General features: G+C 39.8%; 1 protein-coding gene across 1 annotated transcript in view; it reads left to right on the top strand.

Moving 5' to 3' along the window:
- The window catches only part of MYO3B (myosin IIIB), a 357238-nt gene that overhangs the window by 17425 nt on the left and 315659 nt on the right, over nucleotides 1-24154 (top strand). Inside the window, exon 7 of the mRNA XM_090041713.1 lies at nucleotides 16841-16986. Within this exon, the coding sequence (XP_089897839.1) occupies nucleotides 16841-16986 (146 nt within the window). The remainder of the gene's footprint in view (nucleotides 1-16840; nucleotides 16987-24154) is intronic.

Raw genomic sequence — 24154 nt, 5'->3', positions numbered from 1 at the left:
ATGCATTTAACACTGTGGATTCCTATTTGAAATCTCTGGGTTTATCTTGAGAATCATGTTAAAATTATACCATGATTTGGAGTATTTACTGCATCCTGGATAACTTCATACAGTAGGTGGCTATTAAAATAACTTTGCCTTAAGCAAATGGCTATTTAGGGTTAAGCTCTAGAAACATGATTCCTTCACTGATGTAACTTACAGTGGCGTACAATTACTCCTGGTTCTTTCAGAAGCAATGGAATGAAATTGCCCTGGTGCAAAAGTTTTTTTCATCTGTCTGCTTTCTTGATTGTACCAATGTAAGAGTGCTGTCCATCAAGGCCCTGAGTGTCGATAATAGCAATAACAGCAGATAGAAGTGGAAGCTAATGGCACTTTTTGATACATCTGTGTTTTACAGATTCCAAATTATGCTTCTTCTCAGCATAGTTCATATATGTTACTGAAGGATAAATATGGCTTTGAGAAGTTAAGCAACTTGCCCTGAGTCATACAGCAACATCTCAGGAAGGAAAGCAAGAACTCTGACTCTATGCCTTGTAGAGAGATAGTTTGCTGAGTTATTCTGAAGTCTGGACAAAGGTGGCACCTTGGAGACTAACTGGTTCAGAAAGGCATAAGCTTTTATAGTCAGCATCAGACAGAATAGACTGTTGGTTGTGAAAGCTTATGTCTTTCTGAACTGTTAGTCCTATGCCTTTGTCTCTTAAGTTGCACTGGGTCTGGCAGACCCAGAAAGCCTGTGTCAAAATGTCCTGAATTATACGACACTCTTCAGTACCTTTTCTACCTATATTTATTTCTTTCTTCACTAGGGTCCAGCAAAAGCAGCTGTATCTTGTCTTGCCTTTCAGTAGATTGATTATGCTTTTAGTGTGTTTGTCTTTGTGAGCCCACTGACAGGCTAAAAGAGAAATGGATGAAGTCCCAGACTTTGTATAGGACTCAGCCACGTCTTTTTTAGTCCTTAGGCTACACTGTGTATATGAAGGTACTCAGCTAAAGACAGATCATCTCAAATCAACTTTTAGATGGCACTGATATGACACAATATTGTATAGTTCAAAGCAGTCAAAGAAATGCATTTTCTGTAGAACCAGGAATGCTCACCACGAGGAAATCATTCCTTACCAAAACTGAATGCACTGCCCTTTGAAAGAGCACCAGGCATGAGTACAGCAAGTCTTTTATTCTGCACAGTGATGTCTTCAGTTACTCAAGTCAGGGAGTGACACATTCATCCCCCACAGCTGAACTGTCCTGTAGAACAAATGCAGCAACAACAACACATTCCCAAACAGCCTGATTGCTTCTTGCAAATGAGATGAAAGGGAAAGATCAATGAATACAGATTTTTTTTAAAAAATGTATGTCAGTAAGATGAATAGCAAAGTACTGAAGGCTTTGGATTGCACGGGATTATGTTGTAATGCAATGACATGATATCCAATGACAAGGTCATGCTGCTAAAGTAGTTGTTATAAGTGTCCTGTAATTTATAGGAGACAAATTTAGTTTTCCGGCAGAATATTACTAAAGATCTTTACCAGACAAACCAAGAGTTACTAGGAGCCAGCAATAGAAAATGAGCTAGTATCTTACCTTCTTCATTCATTTTTCTATTATTTTACTTAATTGTTTTACCAAAATTAATTTCACAAGCAAAAATTAAACTGGCTACTCTTTGTCTGTCTCCACTCTCTTGGTGGTACTTTGCATAGACTTTTTAGTATTTTGATACCTTGGATTTTAGCTTAAACCAACTATTTGTTCTTAATTTACCTGTTTTTGTTATTATTCTGGTTCAGTTTTAGCCTCTCTGGTATGTTTATATTGCTCCAGGATTGCAATATAACTAGAATCCTTGTCTCAGATTTTACAGATATTTTTCTTAAAATGTATGAGTGTTAAACTAACTCACTGGACCCCAACGTCTAATTTAATCAAGATGCTTCTTCACTGACATAGGTGAAGGCCTCTGTGAGTGCATAAATACATGCAATTAAGTAAAGCAATAAAACTCTGGAGCAGTTTGCCCTGGAGTTAATTGCTCCTGGGTTCAGTGTCTACATGTGCGTATAGGACAGCAGCAATTTGAGCTGGGGCAGAGCAGGCTGCCAGAATGCTACCGAAGTCCCCTAGCCCACACTGAGTTAGAGATGCCTCTGACTGGTTGCTGGATGCTGTCTTAGACCACATAACTGACATAATGCACTTTGCTAAAAGCCTACCCAGAGCCTTTATTTATATTGTCCTACATTTTATGGATTTAGAAAACTTGAATTTATTGTTAGAATAAAAGTAAACTAATCACTCTACATTTGCGTTGATTGCACACTAGAAAATAGCTGTCACGTTGTCCCCGTAGTAACAATGAATAGTATAAGGAGGATGTGCTTTATAAATGGAAAGCTGGGAAATTAAAATAAACCATAAGAAGCACACACAATGAAAACAAGACTGTACAGTATAGAGAGGTTTATTTCTTTGAATAAAATACTAAGTACAAACAGTGACCCACAAAAGAAATGATACACCTTTTCAACATCAGAACTCTCTAAACGTCTTGGATAAGGATTATGCTTTGCATCTAAGTAAACAGAGAGGCCTATACCTGCCAGCAAACAATTTTGAATATAGTCCAAACATTTGTTTCTTTTAAAAATGTTTGCACTCCCATCTATTTTTCTTTCTTTTGCTAAAGCTGATCACAGCTAGGCATGGAAATGAACCTGCTGTAACTAACCCAAAAAGTGATCTTGCACTGCCTCACAAAGAATGGTTGATATTTTACCATCTCCATAACAACCAGTTTACGTCACAAGAGAAACATAAGATACCTTAGTAACCACTGTGCCATCATTATTTATAATGGGACCTTAGCTAAAGACATTCTAAAACCTGTACAGACCATATTTTCTAACATGGCTGGGGGCTTATGATGACAGCATATTTCTTTTTTATTAAATTCGAATTATTTAAGGAGAATGTTTGTAATGTTTTCTGTGAATAAGTGCAATCAGGGATTGAAATTATACTCATAGTTCCCTCTCACTATGATTTTCTAGTGAGAAAAATAATTTTCCTTTGAACAAGAATCCACAGGAAAAAAATAGATTCTTTTGGGATCACTGCTCTGAAAATATGGTTATACCTCTGTAACTGAAAGTCATCATTAGGTACATACCACATCAGCGCAAGAGCACACTTAAATTTCCGTTTTCCAAGTAGCCAATCCAACCTCCTAATAATTATTTTAAATGTGCTACTAGTTACCTGAATGTCTGAGCTACTAGGCAGGCACATATAAATTTGCAAACTAGCTGCACCATTATAATATTGCTAGAACTAGCATTTAAATTACAAATTTCCCAAGACTCATGTACTTAGAAGATTATGGCTTTGTTGTGTTTGTACAAAAGATTTATTTATAGTGCTTCAGATATCATGTTTGCATTACCTTTTGGACTGTTTTTGTGCTATTGGTGCTTCTATGTTGTACACCCAAATTTTTCTATGAAAAATGAAAATCTAGAATTCTAAGGACTTGAAAAAGCCATAGTTTTTAAAGATGGATGGTAACCACTTTTTAAGAAATGTTTTCAAAATGAACCTATGGCAAGATTAGTGAAAGGCAAAGGAAACTGGTAAAGTAAGAAAAAGATATAGAAAACAAAAATATATGATACCTTTTTTGGCTTTTCTATCTAAGTTTTTGATGTACAGGGGAGGATATGGAGAGGGGAAAAACAGCTTGAAACACCAGGACAAAGAGAAAATGATAATAATAATCAAAGAATTTAAAAGCATGCAGCCTGGAAAAAATCTGGAATTTGGACTATCATTATTATTTGTAATGTCTAGGAATATTAGCCATGGGCTGGGACCCGCTGTGCTTGATGTTGTACAGAAACGGAACAAAAAATAGTACTTGTCTCAAGAACCTTATACTTGTCCCAAGAGTCATCAGGTAGATACAGACAGACAGGGCAGTACAAGGGAATAATGAGACAATATGTGACCCAAGACGAGAAGGACCTGGATATACTTGTGAATGCCAGGGTGGCAGTGAGTGGCCGCTGTGATGCAATTTTAAAGAAAGTCAGTACAGTCCTATACAACCTCAGGAAATATATTTCCAGTAGATATAGGGAAGTACTAGTGCCATTGTGCAAGGCATGGGTGCAACTTGAGCTGGAAGGCTGGATACAGTTCTGGAGATTCACATGCAAGAAAGATTAATTGAAATTAGAACAGGTGCAGAGAAGGAACACTCATATGACCAGAGGAATGGAAAGTCTATCTTAGGACTTAGGACTTAAACACTTGTTTAACCTAGCAAAATGAAGGCTGAAAGGGGATAGGGTCACTGTTTATAAGCATGTCAGGAGAGTGAACATTAGGAAGGAAAATACACTAATTAAGTTAAGGGGCAATGCTGGTGCAAGAATGAATGGGAGTAATTGGCCATGAGGAAATGTGGGCTGAAAATTAGAAGAAAATTTCTAATTACCAGAACAGTCATGCTCTGGAGCAGCTTCTTGGTTAGATGGAACTGCTTTGAAGATGGAACTGTTAAGCTTATGAAAGAGAATCTATGCTGTGGTGCTTGGAATACCAGGGGCTGGATATGTGGACCTGGTAAGTCCTCTCTAGTCTATCTACTTGTGTGCTTGTTGGTCAGCATGATAGAAAGCAGCCTAACTGGTGGGACTGAGTGTCACAAACTGGCTGTCAGGTGTCTCCAGGACCAACCTGCTTGCTTACAAGGAGCAGACAAGCTACAAGCTACTTGTTCTGCTGCTTATCTACAAGGAATAGATTGAGATTTGCCCCTGGGACAACTTCTTATCCCCACAAACCTTAGTTCCACTTGTCCTCAGACCAGATGTTGCAGCTCCAAGAGGGGAAACTTGACCAGCTTTGTCAGAAATCTCACCCTTGGCTTCTGCAAAAATATACGTCCCCTCTACTGCAGAAGAAGCAATTGCTTCATCCCTTGAAATGTACCTGCCATTGTTTGAAGCTTTCACTTCTCACTCCTGTATATCCACCAGGGATTGGCCTCCTCCCTGCTCTGATAGGCAAGCAGGTGTTCTCTTTGGAATGTGGATGTGACAGCAATAAATTTTATTTGGGATAAATATCTATGCATGGAACAAGGGAACCCCCATCATTTCTGTTTTGGGATGAAGTCATGAAACTGAGATATTTCTAATGTGATTTGTCCTGATAACCACTATAATAGCAGCAGGCAAATGGCAAAAAAGAGAGATCAATACACATGATGGGTTTAACCAAAATAGAGTTGGAAAGTGGAAGTGTGGAATAAGTCTAAGGATAGTTAGGCTGTAGGGATGCTGCTGAAGAACTCAGAAAGAAAGGAGTATACTTAAGAAAATACATTTCAAAGTAGACTCATCTAAAAGTGGTCATTGACTATTACAGTAATTTATTAGACTGTTTATAATAATTTCACACTAAATACTGGCAGGTATTGATACTGGCAGGTACAAATACTGGCAGCAAATGACTCTATGGTCGGTTCAGTTGTAACAGAATTGATATCATGGTTATTTTATACGTACTAGTTGCCAGTTAAAAAAGTTACCTAAAATCTGCCTCAGCCATCCCTGAAACACTAGCTGGAGAGTCCAGGCAGGAGGAATCAGGTCTGAATCCTTCAAAGTCCTTGTTCCTGGTTTTGGAACTGGAATTGAAGTTCAGGTTCTCAGGTACCTCATGAGGGCCGCTTAAAAACAGACTGAGCTTTTATACTTTACTGATAACCAACATGTAATGATAGTGTTGCATGCAGACTGATTACTAGGATTTCCAATGAAATCTTCTACAGTAGAAATGTATCGTGTGGATTCCATGGGAGACATCATTTTAAATCCTGATTCTACTTCTTTGCCTAACTTTAGTGGGACCAGGACTTCATAATATTTATTTGAAGTAGCATTAACATCAGCTCACCCAGAGAAATATTATAGTATTCTGTCCGGCTACCCCAGTGACAGCAGAATGCTTTCTGTCCGTCTGCTGAAACATGCACATTTCCACAGATGAAATTCACTGCTTCAGAGTATGAGACCATACTTCAAATACAACCTTACAACAGCATTTGCCTGCTTAGAGACACTCAGCTGCCCTGAAAACTGGAACAAGGAGAAAATATTCGCCGGGTGTCCTATTTTAGTATCAGGCTGTGTCTCTGCATTCTGTAAAGAAAAACCAGACAAATTGCACTGGTGCAATAATGTTGTTTACATACATATATTTGAAAATTCATTAAAACAAGGGTCCAATTCTGCAAAACTTCACAAGAACACTACCATCAAAGTCGATATTCAGATCCAATATCAAAGTTGGCTTTTGCCAGACTTAATTTTCAGTCAAGTTTCTTTTCTCAACTGCTAAACTACATTAACTCTAAAAAAAACCCAAACAAACCAAGATTTGCAATGACAATTCCACTAGAGAGGGAACTTGGCACCTTTGGTTATAATATATCTTATTCTCAGTATGGAAACACCAATTCCCAATCCACATTACAGAACTCTGTTTATTTGAAGCTTGTCCTACATTTTAATCTTAAAATTATTTCTAAATAAATGTATACAATATAAACATTCCTATTTTCAGCTTATTTTATTCACTATTCTCTTGCCCACATCGTGGGAGTAAAGGTCAGCTTCAGGTTAATAGCCTTATGTCTCTCTGCTTAAACTGTTTAATTACAATGAGCTCTTTTCATATGGCTATTTTGACTGTGCACTTAAGTGCCATCTAAATATGAAATGTTTCTGGTCATGAATTCTGATTACTATAATAAATTCCAGGAATCCATGTGGCAAAGTGAGACAAACTGGAGAGAAATCAAAGAAATCAGAAATATAAAAACATTTTGTTTTCTTTTTGTTGTCTGGAAATTCTTTAAAACTGTCTTGTGTATTATAATACAAAAATAAATCTAAGGGGAAAATGTGTCCACTCTACCTTTTATAAGGGAAGTTTTTCACATGTGCATTTAATAACACATAATAAATGTGTAGTAAATATTTTACGTTATTAATTATACAATGTATTATTACTGAATGAGCTCTTGGTGTGGGGAAGGGAGTGTATTTTTATTGATAGGTTACCTTCATAGGTCACCTAAGATCTGGACCACATTGTACTGAATTACATTTTGAGATGCAGTCCCTGTCCTGAAGACTTTACAGTCTATGATAAGGGGTGTCAAAGATATGACAGGCAGAGCCATTTCACCTCACCTGCAGTGCTCCAAGGGATTCTGGGGTGGAGTGAGCGGAGACAGGGCCTGCTGCTGAATTCCCAGCTACAGAGTCCAACTGGGGGGATGTGTTAGTGCAGAGGGAAGAGTGATGGCTGCAAGAACCCTCTGCTTCCACTCTCCCTGTTGCCACTGTCTGGCCTATCGCTGCCACCAGGTCCAGATCTGGCTGTGAGGTTCTTTTGGATCTGGCCTAGGGGTCTGAGTGAGTTTGATACCCCTGGTCTATATATACAAGACTAAGAAGGGGAGGGGAAACTGAGGGAAGTGAAATGACCTAGGTAGGACTACATGACTCTAGAGATCCCTCTGATTCTATGATTTATTATAAGTCAGATGGCAAGTCAGCATTAGAACTGAGTCTTCCTGCTTCCAAGTCTTTTTAAATAGCCTCACGCGGATAAACTAATTGTGGCTTCCTCTGAGTCATCACTGTATTAGAGTTGACTCATATGATTTTGATAAAAGGATGCTATTGGGGACACAGATGTTTTTAGGAAGTGGATAAGAAATTAAGCAGACTTGAGAAATTTCAGCTTTTCCCTTGGCCTTACTTTTATTAAAGGCAGATTAAAGCTGCAATAAGTTGCAGGAGAAAAGAATGATTAAAGCAATGTAATAGAATTCATAAAGTTATATTTTGATATCTAAGGATGTGCCTTCAGAAATTATACTTACCTCTCAGCACAGCATCTGAGACAGGCTAAAAATGCACTGGGCAACACCAGTTCTGCTGTGTTGAGGGAAGTGTCTGAAAAAGTGTATTATCTCACCCTTTGCCTGCAGAAAAGCTGACAGCATGGCAGGGAGGCATAAAAAGAGGAGGGGAGAGGGTTTGAAGTGAGGTGGGGGAAAGCCCAGCACTTCTGGCAATTGCTGGCAATTATGTGGATCCAATGACCACAATCCCCCGTGTAGGGATTTGCAGGAGCTGCAGATGCTATTCCAGTCTAGCTGAAGCAGCAGCTATGGAGGGCTAATAAAACATCCCTGCAGTGTGAAGCTTTCATTACTTGCTGTGCCCCCAAGCCTAGTTCTCTGCATAAAGTGTGTTTGCTTAAGATGCTGGTATTGGTTCTTTATTCCTTTACAAAATGGAAGGTCAGGATGTGTATTTATTCTATATTGGCATATTACTCAAAAATGAACCTTCAGGTCACTAGGTGACAGATGTTGGTTACTTTGGGGACATACCACTTGAGGTTACTCAAGCTATCAGTTTTAGCTTGCAAAAACTGAGTTCCTTAGTAGAGTAATTAAATAGTAAAAAGTAATCAATAATAGAAATTGTAACAAAATTAAAGAATATGTATATTATATGTATATAACAATGTAGTAGTTCGTTGATAATTTTTTTTAATGGCAATCTTTCTACATGGAGCTGAAAGCTATCAATAAGGAATTGAGAGACATAAATAAGAAATAAAGAACAAAATTTGGTTTTATATTTGCTTTGGCTTCCTGCAGGCTGCATGTATATGAGAGAAAAAAATTCACCTTGGTTTGTCTGTTCCAGAGATCCCAATATTGTTAAATATCTAGGGGGATGAATTAGTGAGATACTTTTATAAATGTCCCTAGTGTTTATGGGGCATTTTCATTTATCTTCTAAGTGAGCTTAAATGCAAATGTCATGTGGAACAGAGTATCCTTGCTGTTTTATTTTGACTTGAAGAGGTAGCAGTTTTTCTTTCCTTGCAGCAAGGGTAACAGTTTTGTACCACATTCATTTTTCATACACTGTGATCTGCTTTCAGCATTGTGCTTGCACACGCCCTAAGCTGCTTACTTAGTGACGTCAGCTGAGTACAGTACCGCCTTTCCTCAGGAGTGTCAACCCTTTTAAATCCAAGACTCCTTCCTGCTGGTGGGTCAGCAGTGCTAATTGTATAGTGCTTGTCTCCAGCTAGCAGAGCCTCACAGTTATAATCATTCTGCTTTATGTTATGTGCCAGCAGCCATGCTTTTCTAGATGTGTTGTATATACTGAAGCCAAGAGAAAAATAACTCTAAATCATCCTAGGCAAACCTTAAAAGAATTTGTTGTTTCAGTTTCTGCTAAAGACACCTATAGATGCTTCTGTCGTCTTATCCCCAAATTAGCTAAACCACAGCATGCATAACAACTCCTCTTCGTATATTCCTGTATCTTAGGGCTACTCTACATGTGCAGGTAAACACATGATAGGATTTAATGCACGTTTCACACAATCAGGCCTCCTGACATGCCACACATGCATGGCAGTAGGCACAATTGTGGGATCACACATTAGACACCATTGTGCCTCATTGCTGGTGCAAGGAGAGCCTGATCCCCCAAGAAGAAGTAAGCTTCCATGGCTGGGAGCCCCTTCAGCCAGTAGGGCTCCAAGCCCCAGGGTTACCCCACACATCCCCCAGGCTAGGAAATCAAAAGAGAACTCTGCAGCTGCTGGGATTGAGAGACCCAGAGCTTTGGACTGGGTCCAGAGGTGCCCTGCAGCTGCTGGATCAGAGTTCCTTCAGCTGTAGGACTTCCAGCCCCAGCTGTGCATGTGCACCCCTGCAGTTGTAACCCCAGTCAGAAGCAGCTGGGGCTCTCAGCCAAAGGAACAGACCCTGCTACATGTGCAAATTAAAGCTGGATAGCAACCAGCTATAAAGTTATTACTAGGGACCTACCTAATTTGTGATGGCTGCCTGCTGATTTCATAGACAGAACACAGAGAAACCTCCCCTTCCCTGCCCCAGTACCCTGAAAACTGCTGACCACCTCTGGGGAGCCAGCTTTTTATTTTCTACAAGTTTTTTTTTCCCATGGATTTCACAGGCGTTGCCCGGATTTCATAAAATCTACAAAATTGTGAATTTGGTAGGTCTCTAGTTATTACACATTTTCCAGCAATAACTTTATAGCTGGTTGGACCTTTTTATGGCCTACTAGTTAATTTGTATGTGTAGCTGATCTAAAATAATTGCACAGTTAACCCAGTAATTGTGTGGTACATGTAACATGTAAAGGGCCCTTACTTTTCTTCTACTTTTCCCTTTTTTTGTGTCTGCACATTGTCTGATTTTGCTTCCTTTGAATTTAATAGAACACTGGAATTGTTTTCCAGAATTATGTATACCCTTAAATATAAATTCTTTTGGCAGGGAATATATCATTTGGTATACATCTGCAAAATATCATGGCCATCCGTCCTGATCTCCCAAGCTGGCACAATTAAGCTGGACACATTAAAAAAAAGTTTTAATTCCAGACTTCTTGCTTTATTCCTTTCTATTTAGCAGAGCTGATTTTGTCTTCTGTCATCCCAGGGAGCTAAACACAAACTCACCTTTACCAACCCACAGTGGCCCACACAGGCAGTAACTGATGATGCCTTTGCTCCTTACACTTGCTCCGTGTTCTGCTTGTCCAATATTTTGATGCTTTGATAGCAATGAAATATACCAGGGAATTAAGCAATCAGGAAACCCCTAAATAATACAGAGCAAGATAGTATGTCTCCTTAGCATCCTGGGCTATTGTGCAACTCTGTCTGCATCAAGCTGGTGTTTACAAGCTGGCTTTCATAGATACAATGTCTAGCTCAAGGTCTCAATTCTTGTCTTCAAGGCATTCAGTAGCATTATTTTAAGCTCTGAGACAAAGATAGAGGTTCTTCAATTCATTGTTGAATCCATAGGTTACTGAGGAGGCTCATACAAGATCTGCATGTTCAACTGCAGATGGGGTAACTAGTGCTGGGAGGAAGGAGTATCCTAGTGATGTTGGGTCATAGCTCTTTCCCTTTGTCTCTCTAGTTTATCTGCCTCTGTAGTGAGGCGAGTGTGCTCAAAATGATTGATGTCTTGTTTTACGTCATGGTATCACTGAGGAGAATTTAGCGCTTGAGTCTCCTAGGTATTGACATTAATGGTGTATTTCTTCAGATTGACTTTCAAGATGTCATTGAATCTCTTATTTTGCCCACTTCAAGAGTAGTGACCATAGGTGAGTTGGGGGATAAAAGACATGTTTTGGGAACCATTTGTCAGGTTTCCTTATGACACATCCTGTCCAACAGGGCTGGTATCGTAAAAACATGGCTTCAGTACTGCTGGTGCTTGCTTGAGCTTCAGTCCTTCCAAATGATATGGAGGATTTTCCAAAAACATCACTGTTGGTAATGCTCCAAAGCTTTTAGATGTTTCTGACTTGTAGTCCAAGTTTCAATATTAAATCTATTTCTTTGTTGCTTCTTGTGTTTGTCATTTTGGGGCAATAGGAATGGACATGACAGAATTTATCAAACAATGATCTGTTCAGCAATCATCTCTCCTGGTCATAGCTCTGGAGATTCAAAAGTTACAATGGTCCCAAGCACACACTGACATAATCAATCAGGTGCCCATGTTTTGAGTGGGGGTGCCTCCATGATGTCTTCCATTTGTTGCCTTGGTGGAATAAGGAGCTTGTGATGATGAGGTCATGTTCTGAAACTTGCTCATGAGAAAATTTCCATTTGAATTGGCTTTTCTCACACCTTCTTTACCAAGTATTCCTTTTCATAGCTTAGAGTCTCTCCCCACTCTAAGATTGAAATGGGCTTGAAGAACTATTTTATTTATTTTGGGGACAGATGACAGGAATTGGTCAAGTTTAGGATTCTTCTTTTGTCATCTGCATCAAGGGTTGCAGCATACGCATTGATGACTGTTGCATGTTGTCTGTTGGTCAGCTGAAGATGAAGGGTTATGAGATGCTTGTTGATGCCGACTATACTTTCTGGCATCTGGGTAATAGTCTTGGTCTTGATAGCAACACCAACTCTTTGGATGTGCCTGTGTTTTTTGGCTTTCCTTTTGCAAAAAAAGGTGCAGCTATTATCATGCTCTGTGGGCTGCCCTTATTCTGTGCATCTTGTCTCATTAAGTACAGCAATGTCAATATCAAATTGTGCAAGCTCATGGCCGCCAGTGTTGTCCTTCACTCCAGTCAGTCACTGTTAGGGCTGTCCATCAGGAAGTGAATGTCCCAAGTTGAAAATTTCATTACTAGATTTGGACAACAGATAGAATGATCTAACTATGTGTGGGAAATGCGGCAGACTATGTTTAGGGCACCTTTTCTAGCCCTCTACCCTTATGGGGTGAGCAGAGCAGATCTTAAACAGGCCTGCTCAGCTGATATTGCAGCTGCTGAATTACACACCTGTCTATTCCATGTGCACAGTCATTGCCTCCAGGTAGGACTGTGACAAGGGACTTCCGGTAATCATTAGCCCCTGCCCCCATTGCCACTTGCCATAGGATTTCCTAATAAAGGAAGACATTTGTTGGGAGTGCCTTAACATGGGGATGCTGTCATGCATCAGCTACCATGTAATACTGTGTGGGAAGAAAATTGAAATCCAATGGTAAAGAAAATCTACTTGATCGAAGGTTTCTATTACACTGTCGCCATCATCCATCTTTGCAGCCATTGTGAAATAGTCTTCCTTTATCTGCCTGTTCCATTACTGAGGACTTTTATTTTTATTTTTGGGTTGCTATTAGTCTGGAAACCACACTTGCAACCTTGATGCCATGGATAACCTTACCAGGAGCACAAAACTCCAGGTGGCATTGCTCTTGAAATCATAGGTAACATAGGTGGCAGCAACCCTCTCTATTCTGTCAAGGTTGCAGTCCTCGGAAGGGCTACACATACTCTCTTAGCCAATGTTCAAGCAGCTGCCTTGCTTCTCAAACTTGTCTCTTATGATGGATGAGGCCATGACTCAGAATCCTTTTCTTTTCAGGGTGGGGTGGGCAGGGGGTAGAATATCTATAAACTTCTATGAGCGGTAAACAGCAAACTTTCTTCAGTCCAGCAGCCCCTCATTGCCTGCTGCCATTAAAACTGATAGGGAAGCTACTGTTTTCACATATTTTTCTTCTCCTCCTCTATAAGTAAGTACAGGAAAACTTTCTGGAACATGCTTAGTTGCACCTTTCTTATTTACATTTAGTTGGAAACAAAGAGAACACTGAATTAGGAAAATGTTCTTCCAAGGAGTCATTTCAAGCTCTTGAGTTAGAAATGACAGTGAATCAGTTTTATTTTTAAAGCCTCATGACTAGAATACCATTGTGATTCTGCTATGTGGTTTTAGCAGTGTGTGGTATATTTCCTGCATGCTACCATGGAGTGGAGAGTACTGAAAGATACTCCACATGTTCTTTCCTCTTTTCTGGTAACTATTGCACTCTGTGAAGCCTACAGAAGCTCAAAGACTTTTTTTTTTCTAGAAACAGTGCCAGTATCTCTTTACTATGCCATCCATCACGAATGCAGTGCCCTGTGACTCTCACTTAATTATTTTGGCATAGCTTGTAAATAAACTTTCTAAGAAGGTTTAGATGTATAGCAGATTTTGCTGTTGAATTACAGAGAGTAGAATTAGGAACAATTACAACATGCCATGCTTAAGAATGGGAAGGATGTTCTTCTATTTGAATGCACTAGACTCAGACTCAGGGGAGCTGGGCTTACTTCCTGGCTCTGTCATGGTTTTCCAATGTGACCTTAAGCAGGTGCCTCATTCTTCTCCTTGCAAGGTAGAAAAGATATCAGTTTCCCTTGCAAGGTGTTGAGAATTAAATTCCTCAGTACTTATGAGGCATTCTGACAATAGTGATGGGGTCCATACAAGGACTTTTTGGGAAAGACTTTTTGGAGGACAATAGCACCTTTTTAACCAAGCAAATAAATACTTTTGACATTTAAAAAATGAAGGAGAAAATGATGTAAAGAATGTAATTAACCATGTATGGATAAACTGCTTGTGATGTCTTCTAAACTGCGACCTTACACTTTATGGGAGCTGACTCACGTAATTTCAGTAAAGATATAACCTTGAGAATAGATTCTTTTGAGAAGTGGATAAAGCAACACTCCTAGCTTGAGGTATTTCAGCCTGTCCCTTGATTTTTTTTCTTATTATTTAAGTTTCATAGTCAGATGGAGGTTGCAGTGAGCTACAGTAGGAAGGCTGTTCTGGTGCTGTTAATCATATATCAATTCAAAATACCTAGTCATAAGTATTTTAAAATTATAAAAATTATAAAAAAATAAAAATTGAACTCTGCCAAGCTTACTCATAAGTCAGGACTCCTTAGTAAACTAGACCAGAAAATAGCAGTGTCTCTCTTTAGCAACATGGGCTATTAATAACAAACATATCTGGCTGATTTCTAAAGACTATTTTCCCATAGAATTTAGTGTAGAATTCTAGGTCTTGATCCTTATCTTCAAAACATTCAGTGGCTCAGTCCTAGGATACCTAAAATAATCATTTAAAACTGTGGAATGAAGATAGTGGTAGACAAATCCATTGCTCGGGTACAACAGAACTGTCCACTGCTGAAGTAGAGCTCATCTATTCAGGTGACAGAGCTTTCTTTGGGAGCAGTCCAACACTGGAATAAACTCCTACAGGAACTGAGAACCATTACAAACCTCTTAGTCCAGTTTTACTCCTGGGAAGAGAATGAGATAAAAAATGAATCTCACGTGACAGCTATTAGTCACATTGCATAATCCTGGGAAGTATCAGACATCACAGTAGTGAAGGTGACATAGAAGCCTCTATTGAGTAGAAGCAGGAAACTCTTTGGCATGTCAAAGTGAAAAAATAAAGAGGGAGGAAAGATATACAATCATTTATGTTTTCTAGCTCTGACAGAAAGTTCACTGAGGTCTTATCTTTTTTCTGAACCAATTTGCTCTAGATGAACAGCTAAACTATCTGAGAATAGATAGACCAAATGGAGGAAGTGACTAAAAATAAAATATTGCTGGAATAGTAGGTGCTTTTCCTCTTACCATAATTAATACTGCTCATCTTTGTACCAACTATTTCTTATAAAGAAAATAATTAGAGTTGTCAAAAATTCTGTTTATCATTAACAAAAATTAGCAAAGTTAAGCCCTTGCAGAATCACTGTAGGAGGGTGAACAATTTTAAAAGCAATTCTTACAATTGGTGCCAGTCCTGAGCTTCAAATTCTGGATTCAGAGTCTGAACTACAATGGCCTGGGCCAGACATGCAGGCACGTTAAAGTGTTCAGCACAGCTAATTTGGAGCACCAGGATTCCTGATAGCAACCACCCCTGAATAAAAAAGTGGTGCAACACATACCAAAGTGGTGTGGACTGGGAGAAATGTGGAGACAGGGAGCAGGCAGCCCAGGGCTATCTCCGCATGCTGCAGAGCCCTCACACGGAGGCACCCTGCACCCCAGCCAGCCTTCCCACCTGAGATGCAGTGTGCCTTGAGATGGGGAAGCAGGCAGCCCTGGGCTAGCTGCTCCCCTGTCTCTGCATGTCTCAGTGTGGGGGCTCTGCTGCAGAGTCCCCATACTGAGGCATTGGGATCACCCATGTTGAAGCACCCTGCATCCCAGCCAGCCATAGAGTGGCTGGCTGGGGTGCAGGGTGCCTCAGAGTGGAGACTCCTCATGCCTCATCGGGGGGCTTCACAGCACATGGAGATGAAGGAGCAGGCAGCATTGAGCTACCTACTCCCCCATATCCATGTGCCACTCTCTGGCTGGCTGGGGAACAGGGGCCTCAGCATGGGGCTGCCTGCTGGCTAGCCCTGTGCTGAGGCACCCTGTGCCCCAGCCAGAACGCCCTGCATCACATGAAGCAGTGGGACAATGTGTCTCAGTGAAAAGCACACAGGCAGGGGTGTTCACTGCAGCACAAATTTGTGCCACTATTTGTGCTGATACAAACATATGCCCCTGCTTGTGTGCATGCAACCAATATGTGCACGGGGATTTGGTGCTGAGTTTTGTTTCATCCTTTGCTAGAGATAAGTATTAAACCTGAATTTGGGTTTTAGCCCCTTAACAAGGTTGCCAGTATTCACATTCAGGGCTTGCTTTTTATTAACATCCTATTTCAGAACATGAATTTAGAGAATGACTGTCACTTGCAGTGTTTATGCAGGTCTCAATCCAAAGCTCCTTTGAAATCCATGTAAAGAGTCACAGCAATTTTAGGGGGCTTTTAGATCAGGTTCCTAATATTCTAATTTGGATTTTTTTGATCTAATCAAATCTAGAGGAGGGAAACTACATTTATTGACAGGAATGAACGACAGAATACTTTTACTTGAAAACCAGCCATACACATCCCTTCACTTTATGAAAAATCTCTAGAAGTTGATAGAGATTAAATCAATAGGAAGCCATACATAGCATTTTAATTCTGTAAAAAAGAACTCTAATAACATACAGAATTTAATTTAAAATTCTTTAAAGACCTTTGATAGTGTTCTATATCCTAGATACACATTTCTATTAAATTTTGTGGCATAATAATTGAAAAAAAGCCCCAAACCTATAGAGAAATGATCATTTTGCTCTTAAATTCCCTGGGGATATTTTCATCTGGGAAATACAAGCAACTGGAACTACTTCAGATTTTGATCATGACTTACAAAAGTACTTTTGTATTGCACTACAACAGTGTGAATTGCTTACAATTTATGATTGCTTTCCCTGCTTTTCTCTGATAGGTCATTGCTTGTGAACAACAGTATGACTACTCTTATGATGCTCGGTGTGACGTATGGTCCCTGGGGATCACAGCTATTGAACTGGGTGATGGAGAACCACCCTTATTTGACATGCATCCTGTGAAAACGCTTTTTAAGATTCCAAGGTATGGCACTAGATGGCTCTCTTGACTCACTAGTTTGTTGTTCATGGGGAGTCTAGTGAGAAGTAAAATATTTTGTAAACATTTTTTTTCTCAAATCATAAGAAACCTTCATTGGAAAATAGATAAAAAGAAATGCTTTTGTTAAAATGATTCCTATTCTGTCTGATTTTGGCAACCAAGAACCACAGGGTCTAGTTGAAATAATAGAATTCAATATTTACTTTATCTTTGTCTTGGAATTTGATTTTCATACCATCCATAGTAGACTTCAGATATAATTTTCTTAGCTAATATTGATAAACCCTTTTGTTTCAAAATAGGCAGGTGTCAGTATCTAAAGAGGTAGTATAACATTTTTAAATAGTATTCATCTGAAATCTTAGACTTGCCTGATTGTGAAAGAAATGCATATTGCTTTGATAATGGTATATAGTAATCTGTCAATTTTAGTAAATTGCATTTTTTATTTATTTTTTAATTTAGCTTTGGATAATAAGACGTGCACTAATATGTATATATGAAATTGCAATAGATGCACTTTATACATGTATTAGTGTAACTGGAATCTTTTATTTCACATGATCTTTTTGTTTTGATTTGGCTTCTGTGGACTGGGGTTTTTAACTGTACAAGTCAGGATTGTATTGACAGAGTGAAATAGAATTTAACAACAGAGCAGTCATAATACTTGGACATTTTTTTTCAAGAATTTGTCCAAGGTTGATTGTGGACTGGCAAATGCTTGTCTTTTCCACATTTCTTTGTAAACAAAGAATCACCGTGGACTGATAGCAGTTTAAAAGCTTCAACAATACAAGTGTTTGACCTTTTGTTATCTGCACAATCGCACAATTATCATGGGCTTTTAAAATTCATCTGATTGTAATTTGCATTTCTGATTAAGTCTATTTATATGCAGATGAGGCTGTCTTAGGTTTTGCGTCATAATGTTATCTCCTTATACCCAACCCAGACTGAACTGCCACCACTCTTCCAAAAATTATTCAGATTGAAGCAGCAGTTCATCTTGTTGCCTTTGCGCATGTATAAAACAGGTCATGGCAATTAAAGCAGCAAGGGAGGCTTCAGATTTCTAAACTAATATCCATAAATTTTATCAGATGAATGCTCAAAACAGTTTAAAAGGACAGCAATCATGTCAGTAGTGTAAAGTAACAGCAAGTGATAGGAAGATATATGGAATAGGACTTAAGGATGCTTTCATTTTTGTTTATGATTTATCCTTTTTTCTGTCAACTGCTGTATGTCTTTAGGATTTCACATCAAGATGAGGTGTCTGTCTTGATGAGATAAATAGCATGTTAGTTTACTAAGTAAACTGCTTAATGGTAGCAGTCCTTTGTTGTTTTTCTTGAGGCAAGAGATTTTCATCTGCTTTGCATTTATGAGCTAGAACTCTACCACTAGTAACAGTCCCCTCACATAAGACATAATGGACTATGACAGGTGCTAGATGGCTCGAGGGACTGGTTATGGGATATGGAGCATGCCCTCTCTAGGTACTGGTTTGAATACAAAGCCATATACATAGCAAATAGTGACCAAATATTGCTATCATCTGATTGTTATTTGACAGTCTAGCAATGGTCTCCTTCCAGTTTCTTGTGCAGATAGTACTTTTTTGTCAGTGCTAACAAAAGAGTTTTTAGGCATCACTCATATCTCAAGTTACTGTCTCCAAGTGAAATAAACACTCTAGGAAGGCAGTGGGTAAAAGTGTAGCACATAGGGAAGCTTGTAGCATACCAGTCACTGCTGTACAGCACACACAACTCTGAATTTTCTCTGACCTTAGTCTGGTATCTTTAATGAATGCTGCTTTCATTATAAAAAGCATGTGTGTGAATGAGATGGTATCCTTATTTTCTGTCTCTAAATTCCTATGATGATTTATATCTTTGAATTCCCATGATCTTTACTTGTGAACCTTCTGTTCCATGAACATTTTGTTCTCAAAATTGCTGTAGCCTCTTACAGAAGATACAAGCATGTTATTCTAAATCATGGAGACGTTACTTCCTTTTCAATGTTTTCTCTTAACTCAGAATAAGTTATTTAACTGAATGTACGTGGTTGATCATTGTATATAGGGAAAAAAACCAAATAGGGCTCTAGTTTCTTGTCTTGATATCAATAGGTTTGATCCAGAACCCTCTCCCTCCCTCCACCACAAAAAAAAAGAGATGCTGCTGCCTTTTGGCTTGTGCTGGCTGATGTATGCATAGGTCCAAGGAAACAAACACTTTGTGGAGGACTGAAGCAAAGCATATTCAAGGGTAAGGAAAAAGAGAGCTTCAATGAGCTCTCCAACTTTCGAATGCCTCTGCAGGCTCTCAGGTCTTTGTATAGTACCTGATCCATCATGTGGACAACAAATTAAAAGGATTGGGTTTTCTTTCACCTAAATTAGTGTCTCACTCTGAAATGGTGAATTTCCATTCCGTTACATTTTCTTGGAGTTTTAAATGGGATTCTGTTGGGTTTCAGCTCTGTATACACATACATAATGATGTAGGAATGAGACAGCACTAAAGTTGGTTGCAGAATTATTCTGTGCCTATGGTAACCCACAGCCAAGTAACATTTTCTCTGGAAATGTAAGGAGTCACTGAGAAGAATGAACAATAAATGCTATGAATTATCGAATACATATCTCACTGCTGCAGAACATCCTACATTATTCCAACTGCTTTTATTCTCTCTTGGTTACTTTTGCTGACTGGACTCATTTGAACTTTAATGGGGGCATAATTGTCATTCACAATGAGTGACACTTGCATCTCACTTGGACATCACATACTTGTTTTCTCTGAAACAAGTCCTTGAGCTATCAGAAATGATTATGCCCTTGTTCTCCTACGTTCTTAACTGCAGCCTTTTGATTTCTATTTTTTTCGTACTGCGCTAATCTGCTGTATGTACTGTACATTTCCGTGTCTTAGCAAAACATTTTGCAGTCATTCTGGTGTTTCCTCTTCAAGAAGAGGAATAATTAAATCTTATGACTGCACTTAAAAGTAAAAAGTGTCAGACTGACTGTCCTCCATCAGGTGCAGATCCAGGATTTTACGAAGCGGGGCATGGAAGCAGTGCCTGGCACTGCAGGGGTTGACTGCATCCTCTACTCCTAGCCTTTCCACTCTCTGCTCCACTGTGGGGTGGTAGTGGCAGGAGAAAATACCATTTGGGTGGGCTGAAGGCAGTTGTGGGGCTGGCGTGCGCTGGCAGCAGAAGAGCGCGCAGTGGAGGCACTGGGTGTGGCACTGCAGTGGCGGGGCATGGTGCTGGTGCTGAGCAGCACCTGGTGCTACAGGATGGTAACATCATGGTGCTGCTGCTGTCGCCGGTTGCCACAAAATTAGTTTTGGGGGGGTTAAACCCTGTTAGCCCCCACCTTCTGCTGCCTATGCTGGGGGGGCGGTGGGCAGCCGGAGGGAGGGTTGGGACAGACCATGCCATGGGAGCAGGAGTCAGGAACTTTATTAAGTCCAGAAGAAGATAAATCTTTCCCCCACTCCCTTTCCCTCCATGGTCAGAGGCACATCCCCTCTGCTTCCTGCTGTTCTGGAGGCAAGAGGAGCTCCAGAGCTGCTCCATACAGTCTGTGTGGCAGCTGAGCTCAACCCAGGAGACATCTCAGGAGAATGGCAGCAACAGTAGCTGCAGGTGAACAGATTCCCCTTCCCTGCACTTACCTGCTCCTGGGTTGGAAGGGAACACCCAGAGGGAGCAGTCAGGCAGTGTCGTAACAAGGTGGGGATGAGCAGGGCAATCTCCCTGGGAGCCAAATTGAAGGGGCGCCAATAGGTGCTGCCCAGTCAGGGCAGGGCATGGGATGGAGCTGCAGGCAGTTTGTTTGGGGGGGCACAGGGATGAGGGGAGGGCAATTCCTACTGTTGCGTGCACTCCTGGGCAAGCATGGGGGAGTGTATGCCCCCCGGATCTGTGTGTGGGGCTAGGGCAGGCTGCCACTGAGGGCTTTGCCCTGGGTGCCAAACTTCCTTGTCACTATTTAGCAATAGTCTTTCATAGTAGGCAAATAACATGCAGATAATGCAAGGTAGAAACCACAGGATATTTGGCATTGCAGAAAAGTTTTCCTTTTGAAAAGAATAAAAGCGAGGGCAGTATTGTCAAAGTTCCCAGTGGAAAGGAAACCCTTTTGTTTGTTTTGTTTTCTAGATGTGATGTGATGTAAACCTTTCCATTTTATTTTTTTCCGAACAAAATGGAGCAGCTTGTTGCCAGCTCTGGGGACTCTCAAGTCCACCCAAACTCTGTGAGAGTTCTCCATCTGTGACGTAGGGAAATGCTTTGCCATGGACCTGGAACCTGAGAAATCCTGAGGGCCCCAGATAGAGCCAGGTTTCTCAGGGCTTCTGTAGACCCTGCTGCAGAGCTATGAGCCTAGACCTGGAGTTTTCTGGATTGCTAGACTTCTTGCTCTGAAGCAGGGAGCCTAGACATCCTGAAAGCCCTAGCTTAAGATGGGATTCAGGTCTGTCATATTCCTAGATGCACACTGTATGCTCTCAGGACCTCCTGAAATACAGGAGCCAAGAGATTCCCAACCCTGAGACAATCTTGGTGTGGCATAGGTACCCCAGAGTTAAAGGATCATCAAACCCTGGACTGCCTGGCTGGCCAGGTTCTATCTGATCTGAACTTCCAGCTGACTTAAACTTCCTATGATTCAGCAGACATTCATTTGACTCTGACCCATATCCTCACATTGTTTCAGTTTCTACACAATGGCATTTCTGACAAAATCAGTAAATTCCCAGTGGGCTGTGCCTCCAATGTATTTATAATACTTCCTTTTGCTCTAAGAAATATTTGAAAATAAAACACAGGCAACTATCCAGCAGAGAGGTTATGGGACTATTCTAATTTTCACCTTTAAGTCCAAGGCAATGAAGCCACAAAGAACTTCGGAAGTAGAACTTCATTCTGACCCCTAGACATTGTTTTGTGCATACTTACTGGCTGTTTATCAGAGCCTCCTCCCTCCATACCTCCTCACAATCCCTCTGTTGCCTGATGTACTCCTCTTCCCACTCTCACTCTTCTCCATGCTACCTCTCTTGCCCCTTAATGTCTTCTACCTTCCCTATTTCCACTTTGCTCCCATTTACTTACTACATTCTGACAGTCCTGATTAAGATCTGAATCTTTAGCTTAGTTTCACTTGTTTTTGAGATCCTTCACATTGTTCATTAGAGAGGAGAGTATTGAGGAGTACTTGGCCACACCAAACAGTTCTGGCTGCTATAAATTGCTGAAAGAGTCTTAAAATGCATTTCTCTTCTTGTTATTCCTGTGTAAACAATCGCTGAATTTCACTCGAGTTTTTTTTAGGGCCATGTCTGAAAAGGGAGGGAAGGGTGATCCATAAGACACTGTATTTATTAAGTCTTAAAGCAGCCGCAGTTCAGTTTCAAGTAAAATGTTTCTTCCTACACTCATTTTCTTTGCCTAACTCTTACACAGAATTAGAAGAGGAAGGGATATGCATTTGTGAACTAATGTACAAATTTTATAAAAACCTATTTCATAGACAGCTGTCCACTTATGTGAGGGGGCAGCATTGGGATTACAGGCATATATTTTAGCCCTAAAACTGGTAACAAGAGAGAAGCATTAACTTAAAGCAAAAGTTAATATTTTAGTTTACAATGATGCCTATATTCTCCTTCATCAAAATGAATTCTTGGACCTAGCTCATAAATCTCCTGAATAGGGACCTCCAGCGCCTACAGATAGAGATAAATCATACTGAGAAGATACTGAAGCATGAAATGATTCTGTTAACATGTCATCTGTCTGGAATATATTTTCAAATCTCCAACAGAAGGGTCTAAATTATGAAGGGAAGGTGGCCTACCAAAGTTGGTGATTCGGGATTTGATACTTTTAACCTCTTCCATCTGCTGCCACTACTTAAGCATGCTTGTTTTGGCATAATATTTTAAAGTAAAAGATTGTCTAATGTTGACTATCATTAGAACTAAGAATGGTTCTAAAGTGAAATAGACCCATAAATTCTTCACATTATGTTATCTCTTGAAAAGCATTACATCATGTAGATAAAATCTCTTAAGCTACTAGTACTGGGAACATTTTGAAAAGAAAACTAATGGCTAGGATAAGTAACATGGCAAAGAAGAGATAAGTATCTTGCATTATAGTCTGGGGATTTGGGGACCGGAATATATTTGTCAGTCGTAGGATGATCATAAACTAACCAGTGCAGTGTGACATATTCATATCCATATCCAGGCTGCAGATGTGTTATATCTATAGACCTAGGTCTTCATCTGCTTGGTAGAGAGGCAGCTGTTCTCAGGTAAAAAAGAGAGTTGCAGTTAAGAATTGGAGTCTGTTTCTGATTTGGTCCCAGACTTCTTGGATATGTTGCTCACAACCAGATTTTGCTCTTAGATTAATTTAGATCAGAAGTAACTCTTTTGAAAGCAGTAGTAGACAACTATTTAAAAAAAACTAATCTGAGATTAATTATGCTTAGAGGAATTTTCAAAAGTGCCTTTGTGCTTCACTGCCTATTATCTCATTTCACTTTTGAGATTATGAAAAGTGTCCAACATTATTTCCACTGATTTCAATGGGATTGGGGTGTTTTTGAAAATCCCAGGAGATATCTAATTCTTGCCTAATTACTTTGAAAATCTGACTCCTTGCCTCTCTGTTCCCTAGCTCTCTGACTGTCTCCAGAGAATTTTGGAAGCAAATCAGTGCCGTGACCATAATTTAAGAAGAGCAGCATTGCCATTTAGTCACCATTTACCATTTATAACTGTAGCTTGGTATTCAAGGTGTTCTTAGAATATAGAATATAATGAAAGCTGCAAATTACATGGTAGTTTCCTTTTTTTTTTACATCTGTAGAAGAAAAGCCATTATCGACTTAGAAAACAGGAGTCAAAAGGAAAGCTAAAATAATCTTTGAGCTAGAGGTCACCATCCCAACCGTTGCTCTTCCTCCAGTAGTTTCATGGACTTTTGGCATGGACACTTTTCTAAAGCTTTAAGATGCTTCCTCTTGCTATACCAAAGTTTGAACCAAAGGTTTAGTTATCCTAGGGGGGAATCCAAATGACCCTTATGATGCTTCTATCATACAGTGGAT

The sequence above is a fragment of the Crocodylus siamensis genome, chromosome 4, assembly GCF_052110815.1.
Source record: "Crocodylus siamensis isolate JL-2025a chromosome 4, ASM5211081v1, whole genome shotgun sequence".
Taxonomy (NCBI): domain Eukaryota; kingdom Metazoa; phylum Chordata; order Crocodylia; family Crocodylidae; genus Crocodylus; species Crocodylus siamensis.
The sequence above is the reverse complement of the archived record's forward strand: the minus strand, read 5'-3'. Positions and strand labels throughout refer to the sequence as shown.